We start from the raw sequence: 24,922 nt of genomic DNA, 5'->3' as shown, positions 1-24,922 counted from the left end.
TGCACCGGAGGTGATAAGATGCGCCTGCAAGCCCGATCGGAACATGCGCAGTGCCCGCGCTGTGCACCCGCTTCAAGCGCTGCGGCTGAGTCCGCTCTGCGCAGGCGCACTCCCTCCATTTTCCCCGCCCCCTCCGTCACCCCGTCCGGTCGCCTCGCCTCCCGTCACGCCCCTCCCCGCAGGTCAAAGGTCGAGGGGCGGACCTCAGTGACACTCGCGGAAGTGCTCTGCGGACCTCGCGAGGCGCCGGGCAGCGCGGCCACGGCTCCGGGCGGCGGCACGGCAGGGCCCGGCGTGGCCGCGGATGAGTCGGGGAACCATGCCCCAGCCCGCAGCGTGGCCCGGAGCGAGCTGCGCGGAGACGCCGCCGCGCGAGGCAGGGGCCGCGGCGCGGGAGGGCGGGAAGAGGACGGCGGGCGCGCCGCCCGGGGCCGCGATGCGGTGTCCGGCCGAACAGTGAGTGAGCGGGGCGGGCGTGGGCGCCGGGCTGCGTGGGCTGGCCTCCTTGGGGCGACCGCGAGCAGTAGGAGACGGGTCTGACAGAGTCGGAGGACCAACCCTGTCACAGCTGGGTCACCCAGGCCGCCCCATTCCCGCTCTGACAGCTCACCACCTCTAAAGTTAGGAAAAGCTCTGGGAATTTGGAAAAGAAACCCGGAGAGGCTTAATGATCCTGTAGCTCTTTCCTCCAACCTCGCTGGAAGGAAGCCCCCAGCTCGCCCCTGTCACAGCCACACAACTGCCCCGCGACGTCTTTGCTCTGGGAAGACTAGTCACTTGAAGAGTTTCCCACCTGTTGGACAGACTTTGGCCACAGGCTGGCCCTCTCCTTTTACCCTGTCAGAGCCTGGCGAGACATGCCTTCCGCCCGCTGCTTTTAAACACACACACACACACACACAAATCAGTGCGGTTTTAGAGCAGTTCCTTATTGGGTAGGAAGAAAAACAGCGTTTAAGTTAGAAGCTTTTACACCGTGCAGGGTTTGGAGGTGTCTACTGAGCTCATAGGTCAGTTATATGTGCCTTTGAACTTACAAAATTAAAAGCTCAGGAAGTCAATTTGACTAATTTTTTTATTGACCCAAAAGATAAAGAATGGACTTTTAGAATTCTTTTAATTTTCTAAGAAAGGATCTTTTGAAGCCTTGTTAATGAAGATGTGATAAAATAGCTCATTTGCACAGTGCTTTGTGGTGGGGCTTTGAACGATTTCATTTAGCACCCCTATGTGATGGTAATGATTCGTGTAATGAGCTAATGGTTACTGGGAAAAGGTTTAGAGTAGGAGGCCTTAACCTTCTCCTGGAGCTAGGTTGGCAATTAGAGTTAGTGACATTGGGTGTTAGCTTTGGGACTTGGAGAGCTTTTAGCTCTTAATTTGGGTCAGCGTTCTCTAAGCTTCTGGCATAGTTGTTGGGTCTTCTGTAGTTAATGAATCTAGATATCCTTTCTTTTGCATGAAATGTCTTGATTCTTAAATAGGGACACTTATTTTTCTTCATGTTGAACTCCATATACAGGTTCGTGTGTGAATTGATCTCATCTATGTCTGCCTAGGTTAGAGATGTCTCTTGCCTCTGCTCTTCTTCCTGGTTCCTAGTTGATCCTGCTGACAGCCTTCCTATCCTGAGCCCTTCCCCAGATGCTGCGCCTTCTAAGTCCTGCACCTCATTGTTACCCTAGAAATTTCATATGTCTTGAAAATACCTGAACTTTTGAGGCCAGAACCACATTCCCAAGAATATGCACAGTTGCCTGGTAGGTTTTCTCATGTGGTGGTTCTCATGAATATCTTGGGAAATGGACCACAGAGGGAAGGAGTTTTCACCCTATTGCTAGTCAAAGCTGAAAGCCTAGGTTTGTCATCTCTTGAGGAAACACGTGCTGTGTAGATACAGCTTGTCCAGGGAGCCAGGGAGCCACAGGTAGATTTCAAGAGCAAGTTCTCACCCCACCCCCCTTCTTCCTGACCTCAGCAACACCAGACTTCTAGAGAAGCATGATTTATAAGGACAGCAAACTTTAACCCCCACCCTGTGTTTGTAATTTGTGGTTTTATTAGCTCAATTTCTTTTCTTTCTTTCTTTCTTTCTTTCTTTCTTTCTTTCTTTCTTTCTTTCTCTCTCTCTCTCTCTCTCTCTCTTTCTCTCTCTTTCTTTTTTAAACTGCCTCTGCTGCCTTTAATTACCTCATTCTCCTTTGACTCTTGAGGTGGGAAATGGGGGTAGGATAACTTGAAAATGTTACTGTTTAAGCATCACATAGCTTGCCTGTTTACCTCTCTGAATCAGCATTATATGAGTAGTTCAGTGGGTGGTTGGTTTCTCCCTGTGGGGCTTTCTTAGGGTCATGTATCGTAGAAACATTACATAGTTTACAGTATAATATGTGCACATGTGATATATGCAGCTCAATAGTTTTTGTGTAAATTTAAAATAATATTGTTAAAAGTGTGCTTTTAAAATCCATGTTAGGCCCTGGGGTCAGACCTTTCTTTCCACTCAGAATTATTGAAAATATTTGTACCTTAAAATAAGGAACACAATAAGACTAGATATGATTTGAGATAGTCTATGGAGTCATGTTTGCCACATTTAATGGGAAATTAATTATGAATACAAATCATAGGCAATCTCCTACAGCTGAATTATGTGTTTGGGATTTGAAGGGCATGATGGATGGCTCTGGTAGCCCAGGCTGTTCTGGCTTCTTTCTAATAAGCTCACTGCATGTCACACGGGAGAGAACCGGGGAAGAGGGACACACAAGCCACATGTATACACTGCTTACTGACCAAGCCTCAAGCATGGCTCACAGGACAACTTGGAGTACTATTTGAAGAGGCTTACATTAGACCTGATTAATTGGCTTCTGCAAGTTCTCTGGCTCTTCTCTCGTCTGCTCATTCCCTCATCCTTTCATGTTTGATTTCTGCTACATCTTTGGGGAACCTTTAGACAGGTATACCACACCAAAAGTGGTTAGGGGATTCACAGACTACCCCATGCACCTTCTCAGTCTACTTGAGGATGGAACTAGAGTGGAGTCTGGGATTCACGGTGGCTATGCTATGTGTGGAGGTATACAAGTAGTCTGTGAATCCCTGTGACATTGAGGGGAAGCTTTTGTTTCCAAGCTAAGGTACGGATTCTTAAAGGGTCTGTGAGTACCACCTGCTCTATAAATGTTAGGCTGTTTTCAGGGATTGCCCAGCCCACTTTTCTGGTGTTTTTCTGCCCTTGCCCAGCCTAGCTCCCAGAGAGGGGGGTGAGAATAGGCATAGTGGTGGCATACTAGTGCACTCCCTCTCCTTTCCTCACTCAGAGCCAACTTAAGGAATCATGTAGGATGTCTGCAAATCTCAATGTTGAAGGTGGCTATGTTGTCCCTAGCGCTTCTGGAAGTCACGTGGAGCAGCATGAGCTGGACATGGAAAGTCCACTTGTAGAAGGGGGTGGAATTTTGGCCTAGGTGCTGGTACTTTCCTGCATTTGCTGTATTGTTTTACCTCTTTCTGTAGTTGCTGAACAGTGGTAAAGGGCTAGGTTAAGTGGTCATGGTCTTTATTTTTCCTGTGTTTGTGTGGGAAGATGTGTTGGTGTCACATTGGTTGACTCTGTCTTACCAATACCGCCTGAGCCATTAGTCTCTGGGATAGGTGGAGTGAAGTATGAACTGCAGGGCTCCAGTTCAGACCTGAAAAGACCTGTGTCCTGGGTTCTTTTTCTTAGATTACTATTGCCTTGTCAAATGCTCAGTTGGTGAGTTAGGAAGATATTTTGAGGGCTGGAAAAATGGCTAATGGTTAAGAGTACTTGCTGCTCTTGTACAGGGTCTGGTTAAGTTTCTCAGCACCTACCCAGTGTGGCTCACAACATCGGTAACTCCAGTGCCAGAGGATCCTGCACCCTCTTCTGGCCTCAGGCACTAGGCATATATGTGGCATACAGGTGTGCTTTCAGGGAAACACTCATAAAATAGTAAAAATCAAAATACATATTTTTAAAACAAAAAAATCTTGTCTTGTGAGCTGTATATATAATTGATTGTTTTCATGTGTTGAATCAGAAATTGAAAATATGGCTTCACAGAAATCTGCTTCACTGAACTCTACCTTTAGTTTTATAGTTTTCTTGGAAATACTATAATTTGTTTGTACTAGTGAACATTTACAAACATGGATTTAGTGGTCCATTCCTGTAATGCTGGTACTACGAAGGTGAAGGCATAGGAGGATTAGGAATTCAAGGTGGGTCTTGTCTCAGCTTCATGAGACCATGTCTGAACCTCCTCCCAAAACGCACACACCTTAAAATTTGATATGGAAATCTCTGAGCAAAGTAAGAGGTACTAGTTATAATTTAGAAGTAGTTATAATTTAGGGTGCACTGGCTTACTCAGATTGGCATATTGGCTTCAAAATAAAATAGCTCATTAGAAAAAGGGTAAATAGTATTTAATGGGAACTTGAAAACAGATTATTTGAAAACACCATTTCAAATAATTCCATGGCGCTAAACTGGAAAATTTCTAGTTAGGAATTATTATCATTTTGGTTTTAAAATTAACTGCACAGTTTAAATATAACTAGTATGTCTGGACATTGAGTCAGTTTTATTTTCTAGCTGTCTTATTTTATAGGAGAGAAGCTTTGCTGTGGTGTTCATCTGAGCCTGTGGGGTTCATGGCCTCTGTTCTTTGCCAGAGTGGACACGTTTTTACAGTAAAAGTTGTCATCCTTTTAGAGCTGTCATCGTTATTGACTTTATCTTGATAATACCCCTTTCCTTGCATTGTTTTATTATCTTTCCTTTCCATTAAAAACAAAAAAAAGTCAGACCCCTAACTGCTTCACATTCCCAGCCTTAGCTATAATTTCCTTCTGTAGCTTTTTTTACCGTAATATTGTGACACTCAAAATATCAAGACAATAGAACAAAGCAAAGCTGAGTTTCAGCACCATGACAGAAGTTGAAGTAAAGCCATTTTATTTTATTATTTACAGTTCTAGGGAGTAAACTCCAGAGCCTTGGGCATACTAGGCAAGTGCTCCATCCTTAGAGCATTTTAAAATGTTTTAAAAAAATATTTATTTATCTTTATTTTATGTGCATTAGTGTGAAGGTGTCAGATCCCTTGGAATGGGCATTACAGACAGTTGTAAGCTGCCATGTGGGTGCTGGGAATTGAACCCAGGTCCTTTGGAAGAGCAGATAGTGCTCTTAACCACTGAGCTCATCTGTCCAGCCCCAGAGCATTTTAAAAATAATTTTATTTTCTCCCTTCCCTCTGCTTCTTCCTGATTGTCATAGGTGGGTGGATATTTCATTTGGGCTCTCACATGCTTTCCTTTCTGACTGTGTTGATCTTCATTACTTAAAATTGACATTTACCTGTTCTCCAAGGAGACACAGGTTTGGGTCATTTTTAACAGCCATTTTAACATTACAGCTCACCTTTGGTGGCCAAGAAAATGAACAAATACTGGTGCAAGGATCTGAGTGAAATCTCCCGTTGTTGAAGTTATCTGTAGATGCTGTGGGCTCCTGAGCAGCTTCTGCTTTGCCTTGCTTGTGAGAATTGTGTCCAGAGTCACTGCTTTTTATTTCCACCAATTCCCATGCTGTTTTGCCTTTCCTTTGCACTCAGCTCTCCTGTTTGTTTGTTTCAGTTCTTTTCTTATTGGCCCTTGTAGGAATTTATATTTGTAAAATGCTTATTTGGAGTGCCTCCTCTGGGCTCTGAGTTGTGATTATGCTTTTGCTTATTTTGTAAATTAAGAACAGAGAACCTAAGGGGAGCCAAATTTTCATGCAGCTAGCCACATAATTTGCCTGAAATGCAAATATATGACAGGCGGTTAGGACTTAGCTGGAAGAGGAACCACAGATCTTATAGATCTTACCAGCCTTTCACTGAAGCTGAGAAGACTGAGGGCAAGATTAGGGAAGTGTTGTCCAAACACAGCTTCTGAAAATTTAAGTATATTAAGAAAGTGATTTGTTTCAATGACTATTTTAGAGGATCAGAATTTCTGTGATAGGTATAATCGTTGGGTTTGACAGGAGGTATTATTAAATTTATGAGAGAAGAATGAAAACATGTTATCATATTTTATTTTTGGCCTTTGAGATCCGTTGTCCTCATGCATCTGTTTGCTTTTAACTTTGGCACAAGCTCTTTGGATGACAGCATGCCTGTTACTTGAAATGTCATTGCAACATATGATATTTGCTCTCTGGCTACCATACTGCTAACACATATCCATACCCACTAGGTATGGAGAAAACAAGGATCATTGGAACAATTGTTTATTAGTACTCCACATCAGTGGATATGTGAAAAATAATAGTAAGTAACTCTTAAGTACTCACTATTTTAAATACATCATTCTCACAACAGTCCTATGAAGTAAATACTCTAGTAACTGCTATACATAGACTCTGCCAGTCTTATTTGAATGCCCATAGTGACTGTTGCTCCCTGTAGAGGATGTGCCCACACAGCAAATGTCAGGATGTGTCAACAAAGAGGCAGTTCAGGATTCTAAACTGGACAAGAGAACACCTGTAGCAAATCACAGGTGTAAAAATGCAGGGCAGTTGTGTTTTAGTTTGGACTGAATTCTGGGTAGCAAGTAGGGGAATAATCAAAGCCATGATCCAGGGAAGTGGTGGGTAAGGATCATTCATATATATATATATATATATATATATATATGAATACACACACACACACACACACACACACACACACACACACACACACATACATACATACATATAAATGACGAGGTCTTTCTATACTCCAGGCTGGCCTTGATATCAAGATCTCCAGCCACAGCTTCTTGAATATTTGGATTATAAGCATGTACCACCACATCGGCAAGGTGCAGATGAAGACATTTGTTTTCCCATAGTTGGGAAACATTGGATGATTTCATGCGGTTCTTGTTAGTTTCCCTCTGTAGTTCACTCTCTTAGTACCCTTCTTCATCTGTCTCTCTTGATCTGTCTGCTAAGCCATGTCCAAGGATGAAGCGATTGGAAGCAGAAGTACCTTACTTATTTACTTGGTTCCTTATTTTGAGCCTGGTACCTTTTCCTTTCTGGATCCCATTGTGTTTGAAGCTCCTCCCTCCCCAATCTGCTGTGAGGATGGGGCACTATCGTGGGAAATACAGGGAGTTAGAAGTCTGTACACTCTGTATGTAGAATCTCCTGATTCTTAAGCTCAATGTGTTGATATTCCTTCAGAGGTACTTGCTTCTCCTAGTTCCTGAGCCTTGAACTTCCTCCTGGCTTACTAGCTTGCCTTGCATAGATGCCCCTCCAGAAGCCTCGGGCTTCCCTGCCTACACCATTTACCCCTCTGCTTCCTATTGGTCTTTCACATACATGTCTTTTGCTTTCAGGAAAGATAATTTGTATTCTTTTCCCTTTATTGTCAGTTTGGGGTTAATATTTATTTTCAAGGTGCTGGAATTAATACTAAAGCTGGAACATGCTGGGCAGCTCTAGGCAAGCCTCTAAATCTTCAAACAAATGGGGTGTTTTCAAAGTGGGAGCCATATTCATTAGGAAGCGATTATATTCTTGAAGTTGTTGATTAGTGGTAGACAATAAAGCTTGAGGGAACATAGCAGCATCTGGGTGGTTGATGATTGCTGGTGAGGGAATCCAGTTAGAAGCCTTGAGGATTTTTAGCTTTAGGGTTCTGTGATAATCAATTCTCTCTTTTCATGTCTTTAGAATAGTTGCTGTCATATTTGCTTGTAACATGTTATAAAGATCGACATTCTGTGTCAATGCTTCTATAGTGCTAGTCTGTCCTTAGAACATAGAATCATTCAGAGCCTCATTGATTAGGATGCATGCCAGTAGATTTTAGTTTAAATGGTCTTGGAGTCATGTATGGTAATGTATGAGTGGTCGCACTTAAAGGAAGCAATTCTGAAGTGGAAGAACATGTTGAGATAGACATGAGCATCCTAGGACCCATATTTTATTACAGTGGCATCCTATATGTGAAAACAGTTAAATTTTCATTTTGTAAGCTGCTATATATTGTCATACAATGGGAAATGTCAGTGCAACAAGAGTTTGAAAATATCTACTTTGGTGTGATTTCAGCGAGGAGGACATGTACCGTGCTGCAGATGAAATAGAAAAGGAGAAAGAATTGCTAATACATGAAAGAGGGATATCAGGTATGTTTGGAATTGTTTCGTTTGTAGACTTTCTTTGTGCATAGAAAATCCAGTTAGATTAGTATATCTGCTTTCATGAAATGCGGCATGTATTTCCTCTCATGCATACAGTCCTTTCTACATGAAATGCCCACTTTGTCAAAGTAGATTTAGGAAAGACTCTCCCTGCATCTCTTGACTCTGTCTACTCTCAGCTTGTTCCTTTAAATTCTTAGAAGAGTTTGGATGTGAATACATTCGTCATCTTCAATTGCAAGATGTTTTGAGAAGTTAGCTGTACACTATCCTTGAAGAAGGCCTTGTGCGTCTATTTAACTAGAGCCGAAGGACCGTGTGCTTGGTAGCACCAGTCATTGTGTGACTGTGCAGTCTGTGCTGTTCTGTCGGCCTTACTCGTCAGTCCCGCCAGTGCTTCTGGTGTGGACTTGGTGCTCCCCTGGCTTTTTGGTTAGTGGTGATCTTCTTTTGCAGGTAGGCCTGTGCAGAGGCTGAGTGGAAAGCTCCACAGAGTGTGTATGAATGTTACTACCTTTCTCACTGCTTGAATAATTCACATGTTCTGCTTTGAGAACTGGCTTCTATTTTCCTCATAGCTAACAAAAACACTATTGTAATTAGGATACATAGTGGTTTGATAGTGGTTTTTGATTTCTTCTTCAGAGCCGGTTAGCGCTTCCCTGTGTAGACAGCAGAGATATTTTATAATGGTCCTCCCTAGAACTTTATAGGATGCTCAGTCTCCATGGCTGTGTTGCTCCAAGTCACTCAGGGCACAGAATGCTGTTGGGTCTCATTTAGATATCAGGCTTTTCTGTGGTGTACCCATTGTTTGATAATGCTGTAGAATCTCCTGTTTTCCTCTTCCATTTTCTAGGCTGTGTTTTGGTTTGATTCTTTTCTGTCAAACATTGTTCCCCATACAGGCATCCAAGCTTTTTAGTGAGTCTTGCAAGGTGCAGCTTCAATCTAGCAGTACTCATCAATCTCAGTCCTGCTGAGTTTATTGCCCTTCCTGATTGTCCTGCCCTTATTGTCCTGTAGCAGCTCTGCCTCCTCCACAGCAGAGCACACACCAAGAGCAGTAAGAGAGTTGTTGTTCTAGTTGTGGGCGAAGAGACATCACTAGCTGGCTGAGCTCCACAATGGCTTTCCACACCCTGGCCTCCGATACAGCTTTGTGAATACAGTCCTGTTGGAATAATTTATGTATACACTACAGAGGCCATGTGCCCCTAAAACCCAAGTTATTTTCTACTAGACCTATTGTGGAAGAAATTTGAGATTCTAACCTAGTCTGTCTTCTGAGAGTCCCAGCTTCCTGGAGGAATCCCAGCTTTGTTTCCTATTATATTCGTCACTAACATGGTGCTTAAGGAGCAAAGCTTACTTATTTGTGTCTTCTTACCACTCTGGTTTTTACTTCCCTTATTTAATTTTTTTTATGGTTTTGCAATAGAAAAAGTCTTCTTCCTGGAAGCAGCAATAGAGCCTGTGTAGTTTATAGTTAGAAGGAAGGTATTGTACTCAGTGCACGGTGAGGTCAGGCACTGTGCCTTCGTCTCTCAGCCTAGTCAGCATGCGGGAACTGCTGGTATTCTTTCAGACACAGTAGCCCAGTGGAAGTCAGGCAACATTATGCTGTCGCTCTGCAAGTACTTCATTTTCCAAGCCTCTTGCCTCATACAGACTTCTGATTCAGGGCAGGATCAGGCTTCTAGCTTGGCTTCTGTTTATCATAAGACCCTTGGGCCAGCCCTACCTGTGATCTAAGATGGTAGGATTCCCCAGTCCTCCCCAGTGGTCAGGTCTTAGTGTGACTGGGAGTGAGGACAGCAGAGAGGAAGACAGGAAGGGAGACTTCCTGTCTGGAAGCACATTCTCTGCTGATAGCGTTCGTTCTTGCCAGGCTCACATCCCTCCCTGGCAAGAACTTATGGCCCTGAAAGGGTCCTGAGTGTGTATTAGCAGTTCTTGTTTGTGGGGGGGAGGTGAGTGGAAAGGCAGATTTATAGGAGTACTTCCTTATTCTGAGTAACCTCCTAACAAATATCTCTTGAATTTCAAAGATGAAGGGCCATTGTTTAACGGTTGGTTGTGCAACAGTAATATTTGTAGTCTCTTTCATTTCTAGGTTAATCATGATGTATTCCACACAGAAATGCAGCTGTGTTACCTGCATGGAGTATTTCTCCCTTTTTGTAAAAAGATTTATTTTTCTTTGACAAATGATAAGCAATGAGGCATTTTTTTGAATAGACAGTTTTTATAGTTTACTTACAAAACAAATTGCTCTCCCTAACTCTCAGGAGGTGTTGATGTTCCTTGTCTACTCTGGCTTCCACTGCGCTCTGGCTTGTAAGTGCTTGTGATCCATTCCTCTTCCTTCTTTACAGTGCACTGGGGCAGAATCTCTGTCCTCACTGTCTTCACATCCGTAGTCCTGGCACAGTGCTTGGCACGGTTAAGATCTTCACTGAGTGTTTGTTGAATTGGATGAAACACTTATTTCACGTAGAAGATACACAGGCTTTGTGTGTTCTGAAGTACTTCTGAGGTCTTCTCGTAAGATAGTGGGTATCTTATGGTCTATATCCGTAACAGTTTAAAAAAGAAGCCAAGATGAACCCAACATTTTTCCCAATTTTCCTCTTGAAATATCAAACTGTAATAGGCAAGCACACATCAAGAAGTCAAACTTCATCCATTAAATCAAGAAAATCTTACTTAAGGCCTTAGGTTTAATCTCAGGTACACACACATACACACACGAATAGGGGGAGAAGTGTATATAAATGCATTTTTAAAGAAACCTGTAACATTTGTTGGATGCTGAGTTGTAATTTTGGGGACATCAAAGGAAGTCTGCAAATTAACTAGCAGTGAGAACACTGATACTTTCTGATAGTCTTGGGGAAATAGCATATGTCACTTTTGTTAGTTGTTATCTCTGTCTGATAGATATAAAAAAATTACACATGGTGAAATTATTTTCTCATGCTTCATATGCTTGCCTCTGATTATTAAAGTATTCACAGACAGCTGTGGGTCAGATGAGTGTGAGCTGGGACACAGAAGCACCCCTCTGAGCACATGGAGAAGGGCTGCCACTTGACTCAGGATTTAAATGAACATCCTGACTAGGTGCTGTGTGGAGAATGGTCTGGAGGCTGTGGTGACAGGAAGACTCATTGAGAGACCACTCAATGGTTCCTAGAGCTAGCATGGTGGTGGCCTGGACTCCGGGGATTGGCAGCAGTGGGATTCAGGAGTTTTTTAAATGGAGAAAGTAAGGAGTGAAGAGTGGACTTCCCCTCCATCCTCAGTAAAGCAGTACCTTTATTTCCATTACTTTTTAGTCTATTATGTGTTTCGTTTTATTGTTGCCATTTTGATTTTTCAACAGAACCCAGGTTAAGTGTGGCTCCTGAAATGGATATTATGGACTACTGCAAAAAAGAATGGAGGGGAAATACTCAGAAAGCTACATGTATGAAAAAGGTACAGCCAAAGTGCACCTATTTGAGTTCTTCAAACCATCTGTCATAAGTTACATATCATATTATGTTTTTAGACATTGGTTGCGACAACTGCTATAATAAGACAATGCTGTAAATATTGGTGTTCTAAATTTAGAACTGAGGAAACAGACTGCAAAGATAAGGACTTGTTTGGAGTCATAGTATTAATATAGAAGCAGCATCAGTTCTTTAGTAACTTACTTTCTTTGAAGAACACATAACTGTTCTGTAGAGAGTTGAGTAAGCCATTAGTGGTTCTCTTTGAGACAGTTGGGAATGCCCATCTTAGCTGCTGTTGTAAAAGCCTCAAGGATAGGCAGGGGCGATTCTGCACCTCCTGCACATGCTGGCCAAGTCCTATGTGTAGACTCCCCTGTACTCTCTCTGTAGAAGGGTCTTGAGCCACTTCCTTCATTTAAAGTGTGCCGGGAGCTACTTTCACTTTGCTCCATTGCATGGACTGGCAACCCTAATATAGCCTCCGAGAGTGTGGGATGGTCCCAGCACTGCAGCATACCCTATGTGCTCGACCTACAGAATGTATCCCCATCCAACATTTCTTCTTAGCAGGGTAAACCCTGTGACGCTGCTTCTATTTGACCATTCCTGAGCTACAAAACTGGCAGTGACAAACTTCTACCATGTACAAGATTGTGTCTTCTGCTTATTTTTTTTTTTTTGGGGGGGGATTATTTACATTTTGAATTTGAATATAGTTCTTGTGTTTTGGAAATACTGACCAACCTTTTGTATTTTTATTATTTATTTGTATGTGTATGGGTATTTTGCCCTCATGTATGTGTTTATACCACATGTGTGCAGTATATGCAGAGGCCAGAGTTGTGTATTGGATTCCCTGAGGCTGGAGTATGATTGTGGGCCACCGTGTGGGTACGGAACCAGGAAGAACAGCCTTAGCCACTGAGCCATTTCTCCAGCCCATATTTGATAGAATTTGTTGGAATCATATTTGACAGGGTTTTAAAATTTTCAAAATTTAGTTAATTTCCCTCATAGCTTGTTTAATTTATTTCAGTTTTTTAGAAAATATTATTTGTCTTTCAGGGTTTACCTTAAGTTCACAAATGCCTTTTGTCCCCAGAAATCTGAAAGAAAATGTCAGCCTCAGCCTTAATTCTTGTAAATCAATATTCTCGGCCAAAATAGAATTCAGTCACAAGATACCTGGATTCTCAGTGCCTAAGTTGAAAGACTTACTTTTCAGAGGCTTTCTGCTGGCTATCAGCTACTTGGGGTTTCCAACTTTTTGCCCAGAATGCCACATTGAACCATGTGTATATTTTCTTACTTGTCCTAGAAATGCCTTCACTGACTAATAGTTTTATTCTGTTGCCTTAGTATCTTTTAAAGTTCTTTTTTAACAGTTGGCATATCCGAGTCCAATAATGAAGATACTCAGGTTACCCAAATATACCATTGTTTAGAACTTATGGGAAAATGATTTCTCCATGAGATTGGTTTCAGTAATCAAATCAAAACATCCCACTTAGGGGTGCAACTCTCTAAGAGCTGTGGTGTAATCTTGGCATTTCTACTGGCTGTTAACAACGTTGATTCTTGATTTTATTTTAGTCCCTATTTGCCAAATTTTTGTTTGTTTTCATTATTCTGTTGAAGGTGTTTATAAATCCACATTAATTTTTTAAAGAGTTAGCTTCATCTCTGAAGTAATAGACTTCATATGCAGTTATGGATCTATAAGACTGTAAGAAATCCGAAGCTTTTTTTTTTTTTTTTAATCACCTGATGATGTTGCTGTGGTGTGTGGGATTGTGGTGCATTACTGTAGTTTTTGTCATGATGCTGTTATGAACAAACTTGGACTGTCAGCCATGTAAAAGTATAGTGCATACAGTCATGAGGTCACAGCACTTGATAGCTAACTATCACTATTCTATGTAGAGCAGTGTGTGTCTTATGCCAGCAGCAACCTTATACAGCTCATGCTCACTTTATCTCTTGATTGTGTTGTTGTCTCATACTTGATCTCCTTTTTTTTCTCATTGTGGCTTGTTATCACACTTCCCCTGCTGACACTCAGCAAGAGAGTATATAACCCAAATATGTAGTAGGATATACCAACTAGGTTTGTGCAAGTGCACTTGATGAATGCACAATGATGACATTGCTTAGTGACATATTGTGAATGTATTATTATTACTAAGTGACTTATGCCTGCATGTATACACATACCTGTTGGAAATTCAGGATTTCTGTATGTTTTAAAATCTGGAGATAGAAATACTGCATGCCTCATCTGCTGTTCTTTTTATTAAAGCATTTGGGATCAATGAACCACAGATTAAACCAATCAGAATGTCACCAGTGAGTGTGTGAGTGAGTGCTCCCTCAGATGCTTAGGAAGGGATTTTGAGGATGACTAGTGCAGGTTCATTTTGTATGTCAGGTCTGCTGCATTTGTTAGATAGATCAGCAGTTCTCAACCTATGGGTCGCAACCCCCCTGGAGCTGGCATACCAGGTATCCTCCATGTCTGATACTTACATTACAATTCATAACAGGAGCAAAATTACAGTTATGAAGTAGCAAGGAAATAATTTTATGGTTGGGGGTCACCACAACATGAGGAACTGTATTAAAGGAAGGTTGAGAACCACTGTTATAGATGCTGAGATTTCATAAAGCATCACTATTTTAAAATTAATGGGGTTGTGATCAAAGATTGGAAATGTCTTACAAGAAAGACTGAACTGTTCTTTTCCATTTCCCAATGACTTAGGACCCCCCCTCCCCCTTAGGGATGAAACTTTTCTTGCTATCTCAAGCCAGTAACCACCATCTGAACTCTTTAATGTTTTCTCCCAAGGGCTATGAGGAAGTTTCTCAGAAATTCACTTCCATAAGGCGAGTCCGTGGTGATAATTACTGTGCACTGAGGGCCACACTGTTCCAGGCCATGAGCCAGCTAGCCAAGCTGCCCCCCTGGCTGCAGGACCCCGAGCTCATACTGGTATGTTGCTGCATGGATTTGTGGTGAGATGTTTCGTGAGACTTCTCTTTCCTGCTCTTGCTACCTGATGGTACTGTATGCAGCATGACTTCAGTGTATGGATTTATTGAATTTGCATGTGTAAGATGGTTTTATATTTTAAAAAATGACTAGAAATAACCAGTATTTTCCAGAAGAGAAAAATGACAAAACTTAATACAACTAAGCCAAATTAGAGACCAGATGTCTAAAATTCATTAAAAAACCCAGAGAAACAATTTGACTTTATATTAGTATTTCTATGAAGTAGATTATATAATTTTTATTAGGGTCTAGCCAGGGTTTTAGGTGCAGTTCAAAAATGAATACTCTTTCATGATGAGATGTTAGAGTTACATGGAGAGACCTTTCCTGGACCTGCTGTCTTTAGTGCTTTAAATCTGCCACATGATGGAGAGTTCCTGGGATCTGTGCCTCCAGGTGTCTCCATACAAAATGCTGACATTTTGTGTAGTGGTTTTTAAAAGGAAATTCTGGCACTATTTCACATGGCTTTGCTGTTGTTTATTTACATGTCAGATGAAGGTCTTTTGGGGGTGGGAATGGACAGTCTTAACTCTGTAGCCCAGGCTGGCTTCAAACCTGAGGTACTCCCTCTGTCTCAGTACCCTGCATGCTGGGATTACAGGTGTGAGCCAATATGCCTGGCTGATATAAACATGGCAATGATGTTACTTCTGTGTGGTCCAATACTTATCAGTGAGGACTACCTAGGAGTAGCAGGGTCACAGTGTCAGCTGCACTAACATGTGGCAGGTGTGATGAAGGAGTGACTGTATGCTGACTAACTCGTTCCTGCCACACTGGGGTTCTTACACAGCTATGGACTGTGTTTTCAACAGAGCCAGTAAATGAGTAAATGAGTGAATGTGTTCTACAGCTTATTACAAAGACATATAAGTGCTTTTTTATTTTTAGATGGTATTATTCTGAGAATACTTTGCCCACCCTACTTTAAAAAAAAAGTGTGTGCGTTCAAAATTATTATTAAGTCATATTGATACTTTTGAGCCTTTTCCTTTGTGGGACTCTTAGATTTCTGGGCTTATTCAACAAAAATTTAAATTTCTATATTTTTTTAAGAGCTGCTGATCCAAATAATGTCCTAAGTAATTAAATAAATAAATAAAGTGTACCCCAAAAGTAAAGCAACACCTCCTGCTAATGAGGTGCATTTGGATAAGATCATTACCATGTGGGAAACAGATGAGGTAAGCAAGGTGGGGTGGTGCATGCCTGTAATCCCAGCACTTTTGATGTGCGGGCAAAAGGTTTGTGACTTTTAGGCCAGCCTGGGAGATATATATATAGTGGCCTTTTCTCAAGAACTGTATAGCCCCCACCCCCAAAAAAAGTGGTGAATAGATAGATTGCATTTGATGTTGATCAGTATTAAAATGTGTTTGCTGTAGGAGTGATGAGGCTGTTGTGTGGTTTTCTGAGCCTAACTAGTAATGTACAAACAGCCATTAAATTCCCAGTGGCTGTGTTGTTTCCTCTTTCCCATAGCATCACATTTGCCTTTCTGAGGGCACGGGCACTGTGAATTCAGTGTTCACATTGACTGGATTTGTGTTTTGCTCAATCTCCACTGAAGAAATGGCTTTTGTTCTCATGCCCTCAGAAAATTAATGTGGTTTGGATCTCTCTTGACAGTTTGTTTTATTATTCCTAAGACTTGAGTGAAATGCCTGCCTCCAGCACTGCTTGAAGTACTAGGAGAGCAAGCAAGGATGTACAGATGCATGGTTGCACTGGAGATTTACTGAGTGAGCAAGGGTGCCTGCTTCCATTTGTAGACTGTGTGACCCTCACAGGATGCCGGGACATCAAAGGGGACATCTAGGCTCAGCAGTCCTCCTCACTTGAGACTGTTGCAGGGGACAGGCTTTTTCTACTGTGCTGCTGCTTAGCTTCTCCAACCTTGCTGTTCTTAGAAGCTGAGCTTTGTCCTCCTTGCCCCTCTTGACCTGCAGCTGTCCTGTTTATCCCTGCCTAGGCTTCCTGTTTGTTGGCGTCATTTCTGTCCAGATCTTGTCTTGACTGCAGGCAGATTATTTGACCCTAGCCCAGACCTAAAGAAAGCTGGCCAAAGCTGGGGTAGCTCTTCACCCACTGAAAAGGGACTATACTTTATATAGGGGCTTTTTAGTTTTTAAATGCACTGTAGTTTAAAAGATCTCTAAATTGCTGAGACCTGTGACAGTATTTGGTAGAGAAAGACACTAAAGGTCTTTGTGATTTCATTTTGGGGATGATGCTTTTGATACTTGCAGTTGTCATATTGTCAAGATCATAGATATTTGTTAGAACAGATCAGTCACAGATGATATTGTACTTAAGCTCTCTAGTGATCTTTAAACATCTACCATTATCATTTCTTGCATCAGTCTCTTCCTTCCTTCCTTCCTTCCTTCCTTCCTTCCTTCCTTCCTTCCTTCCTCCCTTCCTTTTTTCCTCCCTCCCTCCCTCCCTCCCTCCCTCCCTCCTTCCCTTCCCTTCCCTTCCCTTCCCTTCCCTTCCCTTCCCTTCCCTTCCCTTCCCTTCCCTTCCCTTTTCTCTCCATTCTTCCCTTCCTCTCTCTCTTGACAGTTTCTCTGTAGCCCTGACTATATTGGACCTTGGTCTTGTAGACCAGGCTGGCCTCAGACTCACATTCTCTTTCTTGCTTGCATCTCTTACTCCAACAGAAGGCAGGCCTGTGTACTTACTAGAAAGGAACAGTGATTTATGTGGACTCCATATGTGACCTGTGAAAGCATTTAAGTTATCTTCTTTTGAATAAATAAATCCAACTCCATTTCTAATAGTTTTTCTAATAGTTCCTTTAAATTTTTATTATTTGTATGTGTTTGTATGCCACAGTGACTGTATGGAGGTCAGAGGACAGCTTTGTGGAGTTTGCTTACCTTCTACATTTACGTGGGTTCCTGGGATTGAACTCAGGACAGCAGGTGTACATGGCCAGTGCTTTTCCACCACTGAGCTGTCTTATTGACCCTCTAATAACCTCCTAGTTTCTTTTCTATGTCTTATTTTTGGACTTTTCCCCCCAAGATTCCCGCATTTGGAAGTCTGTACTGGATAAACTTTTTCAACTGACTGATGAGTGAATGAAATGAGGAAATTAACTTGTTTATTCGGAAAGTAAACAACTTGACTGTTGTACCTATGTTTTAGATAACAGTCCAATGTGACAGAGTCCTCATTTGTTCTTCTGGGCTACCATTTATCTCCCTTTCCACCTTACACATCTTTGGGACAAGACAATATTTTCTGTTAGATTATAGTTCTTGGAGGCAGGTTGTAATTTCACTTTGTTGCCACTTGAGGGCACTTTAGATTCTGGTGATAAATCTGAAACTAAATTAAGAAATTGTCCATGGTTCAGCAGTACAGGACAGTGTGGGCACAGAGTAGGGCTGTTGCAGCTGTAGGGGAATGGTCACTTCTCATAGTAAGATGATGGTGTTTTTGCCCCTTGAGTGATGCACAGCACTGTCACTGTGGTTTTGATTTTTGGAGAGACAAAAGCCATCTTAGTTGTACATGATTATCATAGGCTGAGAAAGCACAGACAGACTTACTGTCTCAAAGTCTTAGGTTCCAGTGGAGCTGAATATGTCTCATTCTAAACTCTTTGTTACTGATAAACAAGTTCAGCATAGGACATTGGGGATATGATTTTTTTTTACTCTAGGAGTGAAATCTCTCTATTTCCAAAATTTTTAATTACGTGTGTGTGTGTGTGTGTGTACCTCTCCTGCTGAGCCATCTTACTGGACCCCAGAGGTGAAATCTTAGTGCAGTGTAGCCCAAGTCTATGGATTTCATCCTGACACACCCAGGATTGTTGGGAAGATTCAGTTTCTCATGCTGTAATCAATCTAATTGTGGCTCTCAGATTCCAGATTCTAATGGTATGTAGAAATAGGCCAGGAACAAGAACAAAAAATATAAGAACTATAATCATTACTTGTTGTCTGTCAATAAGTAAGAAAGGTACAGCTTCCTTATCCTCCCATTGCACCCTCCCATCTCAGTCATCTTTTCTATCTCATGGTGTTGATTGTGGGGCTAATACTGCTTAACAGATAACTCTTGTGCTTTTAGTGATCGTTTTTAAGAATCAGAAATTAGGTTTTACTGTCTATCAGGAAAAGGAGTATATAATCCATGTCTATCAGTCACCTTGCTGAGCCATAAACTAATGAGTGCTAAGGCTGCCAGTGTATCCAGAAGCCAGAGGTGGCTACTCTGAAGGCCCCATGTGGACACTTCCTTAGCTTTTCCTCACATTTGCATGTTATGTCCCTGCCTGTGGCTGGTGTCCTACAGGCTGCACTCCTGTGGATCTGAACTAAAAGCATTCAGCCTAGCAGCCCTCTCTGTGGCAATACTTTCTGAGTCTGTGACTTCCAGGTTCAGATTCTCCAACCTGAATCCATGCGATGGACTTGCAGGAATTAATTCTGGAAATAAAGTGGGTTTTATATGAAGGCTTGGTGCTGTCTTCCTTTTAGGTTGTGTCATAGATATCTTGCACTGTTGACAACTACCTCTGTTTCTTGATATTCCAGTTACCAGAAAAGCTGATAAACAAATATAGCTGGATCAAGCAGTGGAAACGTGGATGGAAATTTGATGGGAAGAGTGAGGACCTGGTTGAAAAAATTAAGGAGTCCCTGGTTCTGCTAAGGAAGAAGGTTTGATGCATGTAATTTTCTGTCTCTGATAAGTGCAAAGCTTTTTCTTTTGTTGGTCTAGCAGATTCAATTCTAGGCTCATTTATTTATTCATATTTATTTTTAAGTTTATAACAAATACTTTTTTGGTTCATGGTTCTCTTTAGGGGTCAGCATTTGCCGGTTTCAGACAAAATAATTTTGGGCTGGAGGAATTGTGTAGTCAGTAAAATACATGACAAGGAATTGATTTGTTTCCCCAGAACTAGTGTAAAAATACCAGATTTGCTGACATGTGATTGTAACCCCAACAATGGAGAGCGGGGTGCAAGAGGATCCCTGAGCCTCACTGGTCATCCAGTCTAGCCTAACTGATGAGTGTGAGACCCTAGTCTTTGCCTGTGTGCATATACATGTACATCCTTACACTGTGCACACATATACTTGCACATACATTGAAAAGAAAAATTTAAAAGATCATAAATTCCTCCCATGAAGTCTTTGTTAAAATGGAGAAACACCACCATTGTGTGTTCTTGGAGGTGAGAAACAAGTATCTCAGAGACCTTAATAAATTTAATTTTTATTCTGTCATATTCTTAAGTTTAAGGGTTATCATTTAGTTCATTTTCATTTTTAAAGATTTATTTTTTTATTTCTGTGTGTGTGTATTGGTGTGTGCGCATAAGTGCATGCACACACATGCATGTGGGTACCCGTGGACACTAGAAGAGGGTGTTGGATTCCTGGAGCTGCAGTTAGAGGTGGATGTGGACATCCTCTGCAAGAGAAGAAAGTGCTTTTAACCGTGAGCTATCTGTCCTATCTTTAGCCTATATTCATATTCTCAGTGACCACTCTGTGTCTATGAAGTTCTGTCCAGTTATTCTTATCCTTCAAGAGTCTACCCATATTCTTTGTATCAATAAGTGTCTTTTGAAACCATCCTGAGAGTTGTCTGAAACAGAGTTCACGGATAGGTTGATATTCTAATATGTTGTGGTGTATACAGTCCCGCCTTTCTGTGGTAGAGTGCCTGTTTGGAGTGGAGTGTAGCATTTAGGGGCTAGAAGCCTGCATCTCTCCAGCTGCTAGCCTGGTAGAGTGACGAAAGCAGGCTGCAGCTCTGACAGGGAGGGAGTGGTCAGTTTGTCAACTTAGTTGTAGGTGCAGTTTCTTTTTCATATTGTTTTAGGATCTGGTGAGAGTTAGTTTTGTTTTATTATGTCGACTTTAATTAGACCCTCCTTTCAGGAAATGTGTACATGATGCCAGTTTACAGTAAATTGGTCACTAGTAATCTGTCAGCAGCTGTCATACTTCTCTTTGCCATACTTGATGCTAAAAGTTACTTGGGTTGCTCTACCCAAAAAGTGGTATGGTTGTCTTGACCCCTTGTCTAGAGGAGAGAACTGCAGCCTGGAGGGTGACAGATCTTTTTTTTTTTTTTTTTTTTTTTTGGTTTTTTATTTTATTTTAATTTTTATTTTTAGTTACATTTTATTAACTCTGTATCCCAGCTATATCCCGCTCCCTCAGTCCCTCCCAATCCCACTCTCCCTCCCTCATCTCCTCCCTGCCCCTTTCCAAGTCCACTGCTTGGGGAGGACCTCCTCCCCTTTCATCTGACTCTGTTTTATCAGGTATCAAAAGCCAGATCTTAATTGTATCTTGACTCTGACTCTAGAGCCATGCTCCTTGCCAGCACCATAGCCTACTTCTAGAAGATACTGTATGTGTACATTATAGTGTAGCTATAAAGTACTGGAGAGAGTGCCATATAGTCATGGTCATTTCTCTCAGCTTTAAAGTCTAGACTGACATTTGAAAACAATGCTAATTAGTGCTTAAGTCATGAGGACTGGTGTTTATATTGACATCTCTTTCCATGGTAACTTAGCAGCACACATATTTATGTTTTCTTGTTCATTTGAAGAGTTTGCCTATTGTTTGAAAACCTTTATCTTTTTATTAGGAGTCAAGAATTCTTGATTGGATTTATTATTAGGCACTCATATATATTTTTAAGACATAGGGTTAATCAGTATTCAGGAGATCCATCAGTCTCTCTTGACAGTCTTCTGTTGGAGGCTTGTCTGTGTATGTCAGGGGTAACTTTCTGAAAGCTCCTCCATGTGTAGCAATCACAGCTGTGCATCACACCCTGACACATGTTTTCTGTCGGGTATCTCTGATTGTTGGTGTTGTCCTGTTGCTTGGAAAGTGAGAGTGAGCATTTCCACCCCCACCCCCATGCTTCCCCTTATGGTGGTGTACTTCTGTTTCACATTAACAAGGGAAGAAGCTAAATAAGGGCTTCATGTAGTTGTTTGAGGTGAGAACTTGAAGATCTTCACATTTGCATGTGGCTTATGGTCCCCTACTTTTGAAAATCATCTTGTAATCATGGCACAGAAGTATGCCAGGGATTTTCAGGACAAATTGTAATTGTGACACAACTTTCTTATTGCAGTGGGTGAGCCTGGCTGAAATGAAAACTGCTGAAGCAAGGCAGATAGCTTGTGATGAACTGTTCACCAATGAAGAAGAGGAGTACAGCCTCTATGAAGCTGTAAAGTTTCTAATGTTAAACAGAGCCATTGAACTGTATGATGATAAAGAGAAGGGAAAGGACGTCCCATTTTTCTCTGTGCTCTTGTTTGCTCGAGACACATCAAATGACCCTGAACAGCTACTGAGGAACCACCTAAACCAGGTGGGACACACTGGTGGCCTTGAACAGGTGAGTTGTACCTTCGGGAGTATTTTATCTTCGTGCTAGCCATCGAAGGGGTCTCACAGTTTGTAGGTCAGTTCAGTAGCGGCTTATCTAGGTGCTTCTGGGCCACTGCTTCGTGAGCTTGCAGTCATGGCATTTAAAGCTACAGCTTTGACTGGGGCTGGAGGGCTTTTCTTACTCGCCTGACTGTTGGCAGGAAATCTTTGTTCTTCATTGGTTGCCAGAGGACCATTCAATTCCTCACTGCACAGACCTCTCAACAGCCTCTCAGTGTAGAGTAAGCTGCACACTCTCGCTTATCCCATATTCTGTTTGTTATAAGCTAGTCACTAAATCTGTCACTTAATCAGGAGAGGGTGACATGTCAAAGACTTATGGACATAAGTTGTTACTCCTAGGATCCTAGTGGTCCTAGGATCACTTTTGCAAAGTGATGGATAAGGTTAGTTCTCTTTACTCTCTGGGAGGCTTAAATACTTTCTGAAATACATTTACATTCTGTGTAAATATATTTACTTACATGCGTGAGTGTGTGTGTGTGTGTGTGTGTGTGTGTGTGAATGAGTGATGAGCTAATGACTAAAGTAACATTAAGGCTCTGAATCTAACCTACTACCTTCTACTTGGACTACTGTGCCTACCTTCCCGAAAAGGCCCAAGTACCAGAACAGATGTTTCAAGGAATAGAGAGCCAAGTTGGGTTACTCTGAGTCTTTCTGGAAGATAGAAATCTATGAAACCTGTTCTGTTGTTTTGCTTAAAGTGTAAGATAACACAGAAGATTGGTTACTGCTAGGCCAGAAGTATTTATGGTTACTTAAAATAACTGTTTGTACTTAGAATGTAGGCTGTTCATATCTTCTGAACTGTAGCACAGATCTTGTGGCAGTCTAGGAGGACTTGTGCTACACGCTAGACTGAAGTTAGTCATTTCTGAGACACAGCAGGCTCTGCTGCAATGGTGAATCCTTTTTAAAACTGATCCTTTTGAAATGTAACTTAAACACCATTAACTCATCCTTTTAAACCACCAGTATAGTCTAATCTTAGACCATGTTGGAACTTCATAAAGAAATGCAATGCCTGTTAGCAATCTGGCTTTCTTTACTCCAGCCCTAGGCAGTCATCTAATTCTGGGTAAAGATCTACCTATACTGGACATTCTTAGTAAAGGAATCATACACTTTGCAGCATTTTGTGACTGCCTTTTTGATTTAGCATAATGTCTTAAAATCCATCCATGTTTTAGAATGTATTGGTACTTCATTCCTTTTTATTAGCAGGTAAACGGCATTGTACGACAATATCATATTTTACTTATTCATCAGTTTGGTGAGTATTTGGGTAGTTCCTGCTAATTGCTGTAAACATTTATTGAGAGTGTGTGTGTGTGTGTGTGTATGTGTGTGTGTGTGTGTGTGTGTGTGTGTAGACATGTGTACGTGCATGTATGTGTGTGTACATGTTACTCTTGGGTCCCAGAGCAGAATTGCTGTGGGCAGATGGTAGTGTTGTGATACTTTGAGGAACTACTGTACAGTTCTGAAATGTAGCTCAGTGCCAGAACACTTGCACAGCATGGACGAGGCCCTGCATTTGATCCCTTGAATTGCCAGAAGAGAAGCAGCTGCCCCACTCTACAGTCCCAGCAGCAGTTTATCAGTATCCCATTTTCATGTCTTCATGATGCTTTCACTGCCTTTTCAAAACTGAGGTGAATTTCACAGAACATAATTGAACCATTTGAAGTATGTGACTAATCGACAATTAGTATATTTTCAGTCTCTTTTATCACTCAGAAAGAAAAGTACTGCATTCATGTAACAGTCATCTTGTATATATTCCCATGAGCATGAAGTACTGGCTCATAGCTTTGGCTTGCTTTTCTCTAAGGGCTTATGATTTAATAAGGTTATTGCCCACTTATTTATCTTCTGTGGAAAAAATGCCTTCCAAATCCTTTGTTCAATTTTAAACTGGTATTTTATTATTTATGTTAGTACATTATAATAGTTATATACTCCAAGTATAAGTACTTTATTACCCTCCCTCTTGACTAGGTTTAAAGGGGAGGAGAAAAGTTAAGCTAAGCAACTGCCTCATTGTCTAGGATAACGGATGCCAGTTTGGTGCGAGGCCCCATCTTTCCCTGTGGGTCCCCTTAGAACACTCATTTGTTTTTCCTTCCCAGGTTGAAATGTTCCTACTTGCCTATGCTGTTTGCCATACCATCCGGGTGTACCGGCTGTCCAAGTATAACACCGAGGAGTTCATCACAGTTTATCCCACTGATCCCCCCAGGGACTGGCCAGTGGTGACCCTCATAGCTGAAGACGATCGGCACTATAACATCCCCGTCAGAGTGTGTGAAGAGACAAGTCTGTGAGAGACACACATATGAACAGCCAAGTGATGTGCACATGCAGCTCCTCCTCTGGGGACCTCAGGTCTGCAGATCTCCAAGGACAATCTAGGAGAACGCTTAGGCCTCTGGAGCCAGCTTTGGACTGTGATGTTCTGAAGACTACCTGCTGATAATGCAAATTAATTAGCCAAGTCTCCCCTCATTGTTCTCCCTGTTACACAGTGTGTTTCACTGGGGGCTTCAGCACGTGCCTTTAGAAGGTGCAAACTGTGTCTCTATAAGGCATTTGCTTTTGTGTTAGAGGAAACTGTTTGGAAGGGAATGTGTCTAATGAAAGTTCTGATGGTAAACTGGTTTTACTTCTCTTTTTAA

At 41.7% G+C, this 24,922-nt stretch overlaps 1 protein-coding gene across 2 annotated transcripts; it reads left to right on the top strand.

Moving 5' to 3' along the window:
• Positions 1-208: 208 nt before the first annotated feature.
• On the top strand, positions 209-24,922 carry Otulin (OTU deubiquitinase with linear linkage specificity). 2 transcript variants are annotated; one of them, XM_055619018.1, is made up of 7 exons: positions 209-456; positions 8,135-8,211; positions 11,615-11,709; positions 14,578-14,721; positions 19,341-19,466; positions 21,919-22,188; positions 24,377-24,922. In XM_055619018.1, exons 1-7 carry the CDS (start codon positions 305-307, stop codon positions 24,569-24,571), a joined length of 1,059 nt encoding a protein of 352 aa, XP_055474993.1. In that variant the 5' UTR covers positions 209-304; the 3' UTR covers positions 24,572-24,922. The 2 variants fall into 2 exon arrangements, with proteins under 2 accessions (XP_055474993.1, XP_055474994.1); XM_055619019.1 differs by lacking the exon at positions 24,377-24,922 and adding an exon at positions 23,466-23,558.

The sequence above is a fragment of the Psammomys obesus genome, unplaced genomic scaffold (genome assembly GCF_907164565.1).
Source record: "Psammomys obesus unplaced genomic scaffold, mPsaObe1.curated_primary_1811, whole genome shotgun sequence".
Classification (NCBI taxonomy): Eukaryota; Metazoa; Chordata; class Mammalia; order Rodentia; family Muridae; genus Psammomys; species Psammomys obesus.
Note: the sequence above shows the minus strand (reverse complement) of the source record. Positions and strands in the feature narration are given on the sequence as shown.

Coding starts and splice junctions, on each gene's coding strand:
- Otulin (XM_055619018.1), top strand. CDS start 305: ATGAGTCGGGGAACCATGCCCCAGCCCGCAGCGTGGCCCGGAGCGAGC. Junction 457..8,134: donor ATGCGGTGTCCGGCCGAACA/GTGAGTGAGCGG, acceptor GTGTGATTTCAG/CGAGGAGGACATGTACCGTG. Junction 11,710..14,577: donor AAGCTACATGTATGAAAAAG/GTACAGCCAAAG, acceptor TTTTCTCCCAAG/GGCTATGAGGAAGTTTCTCA.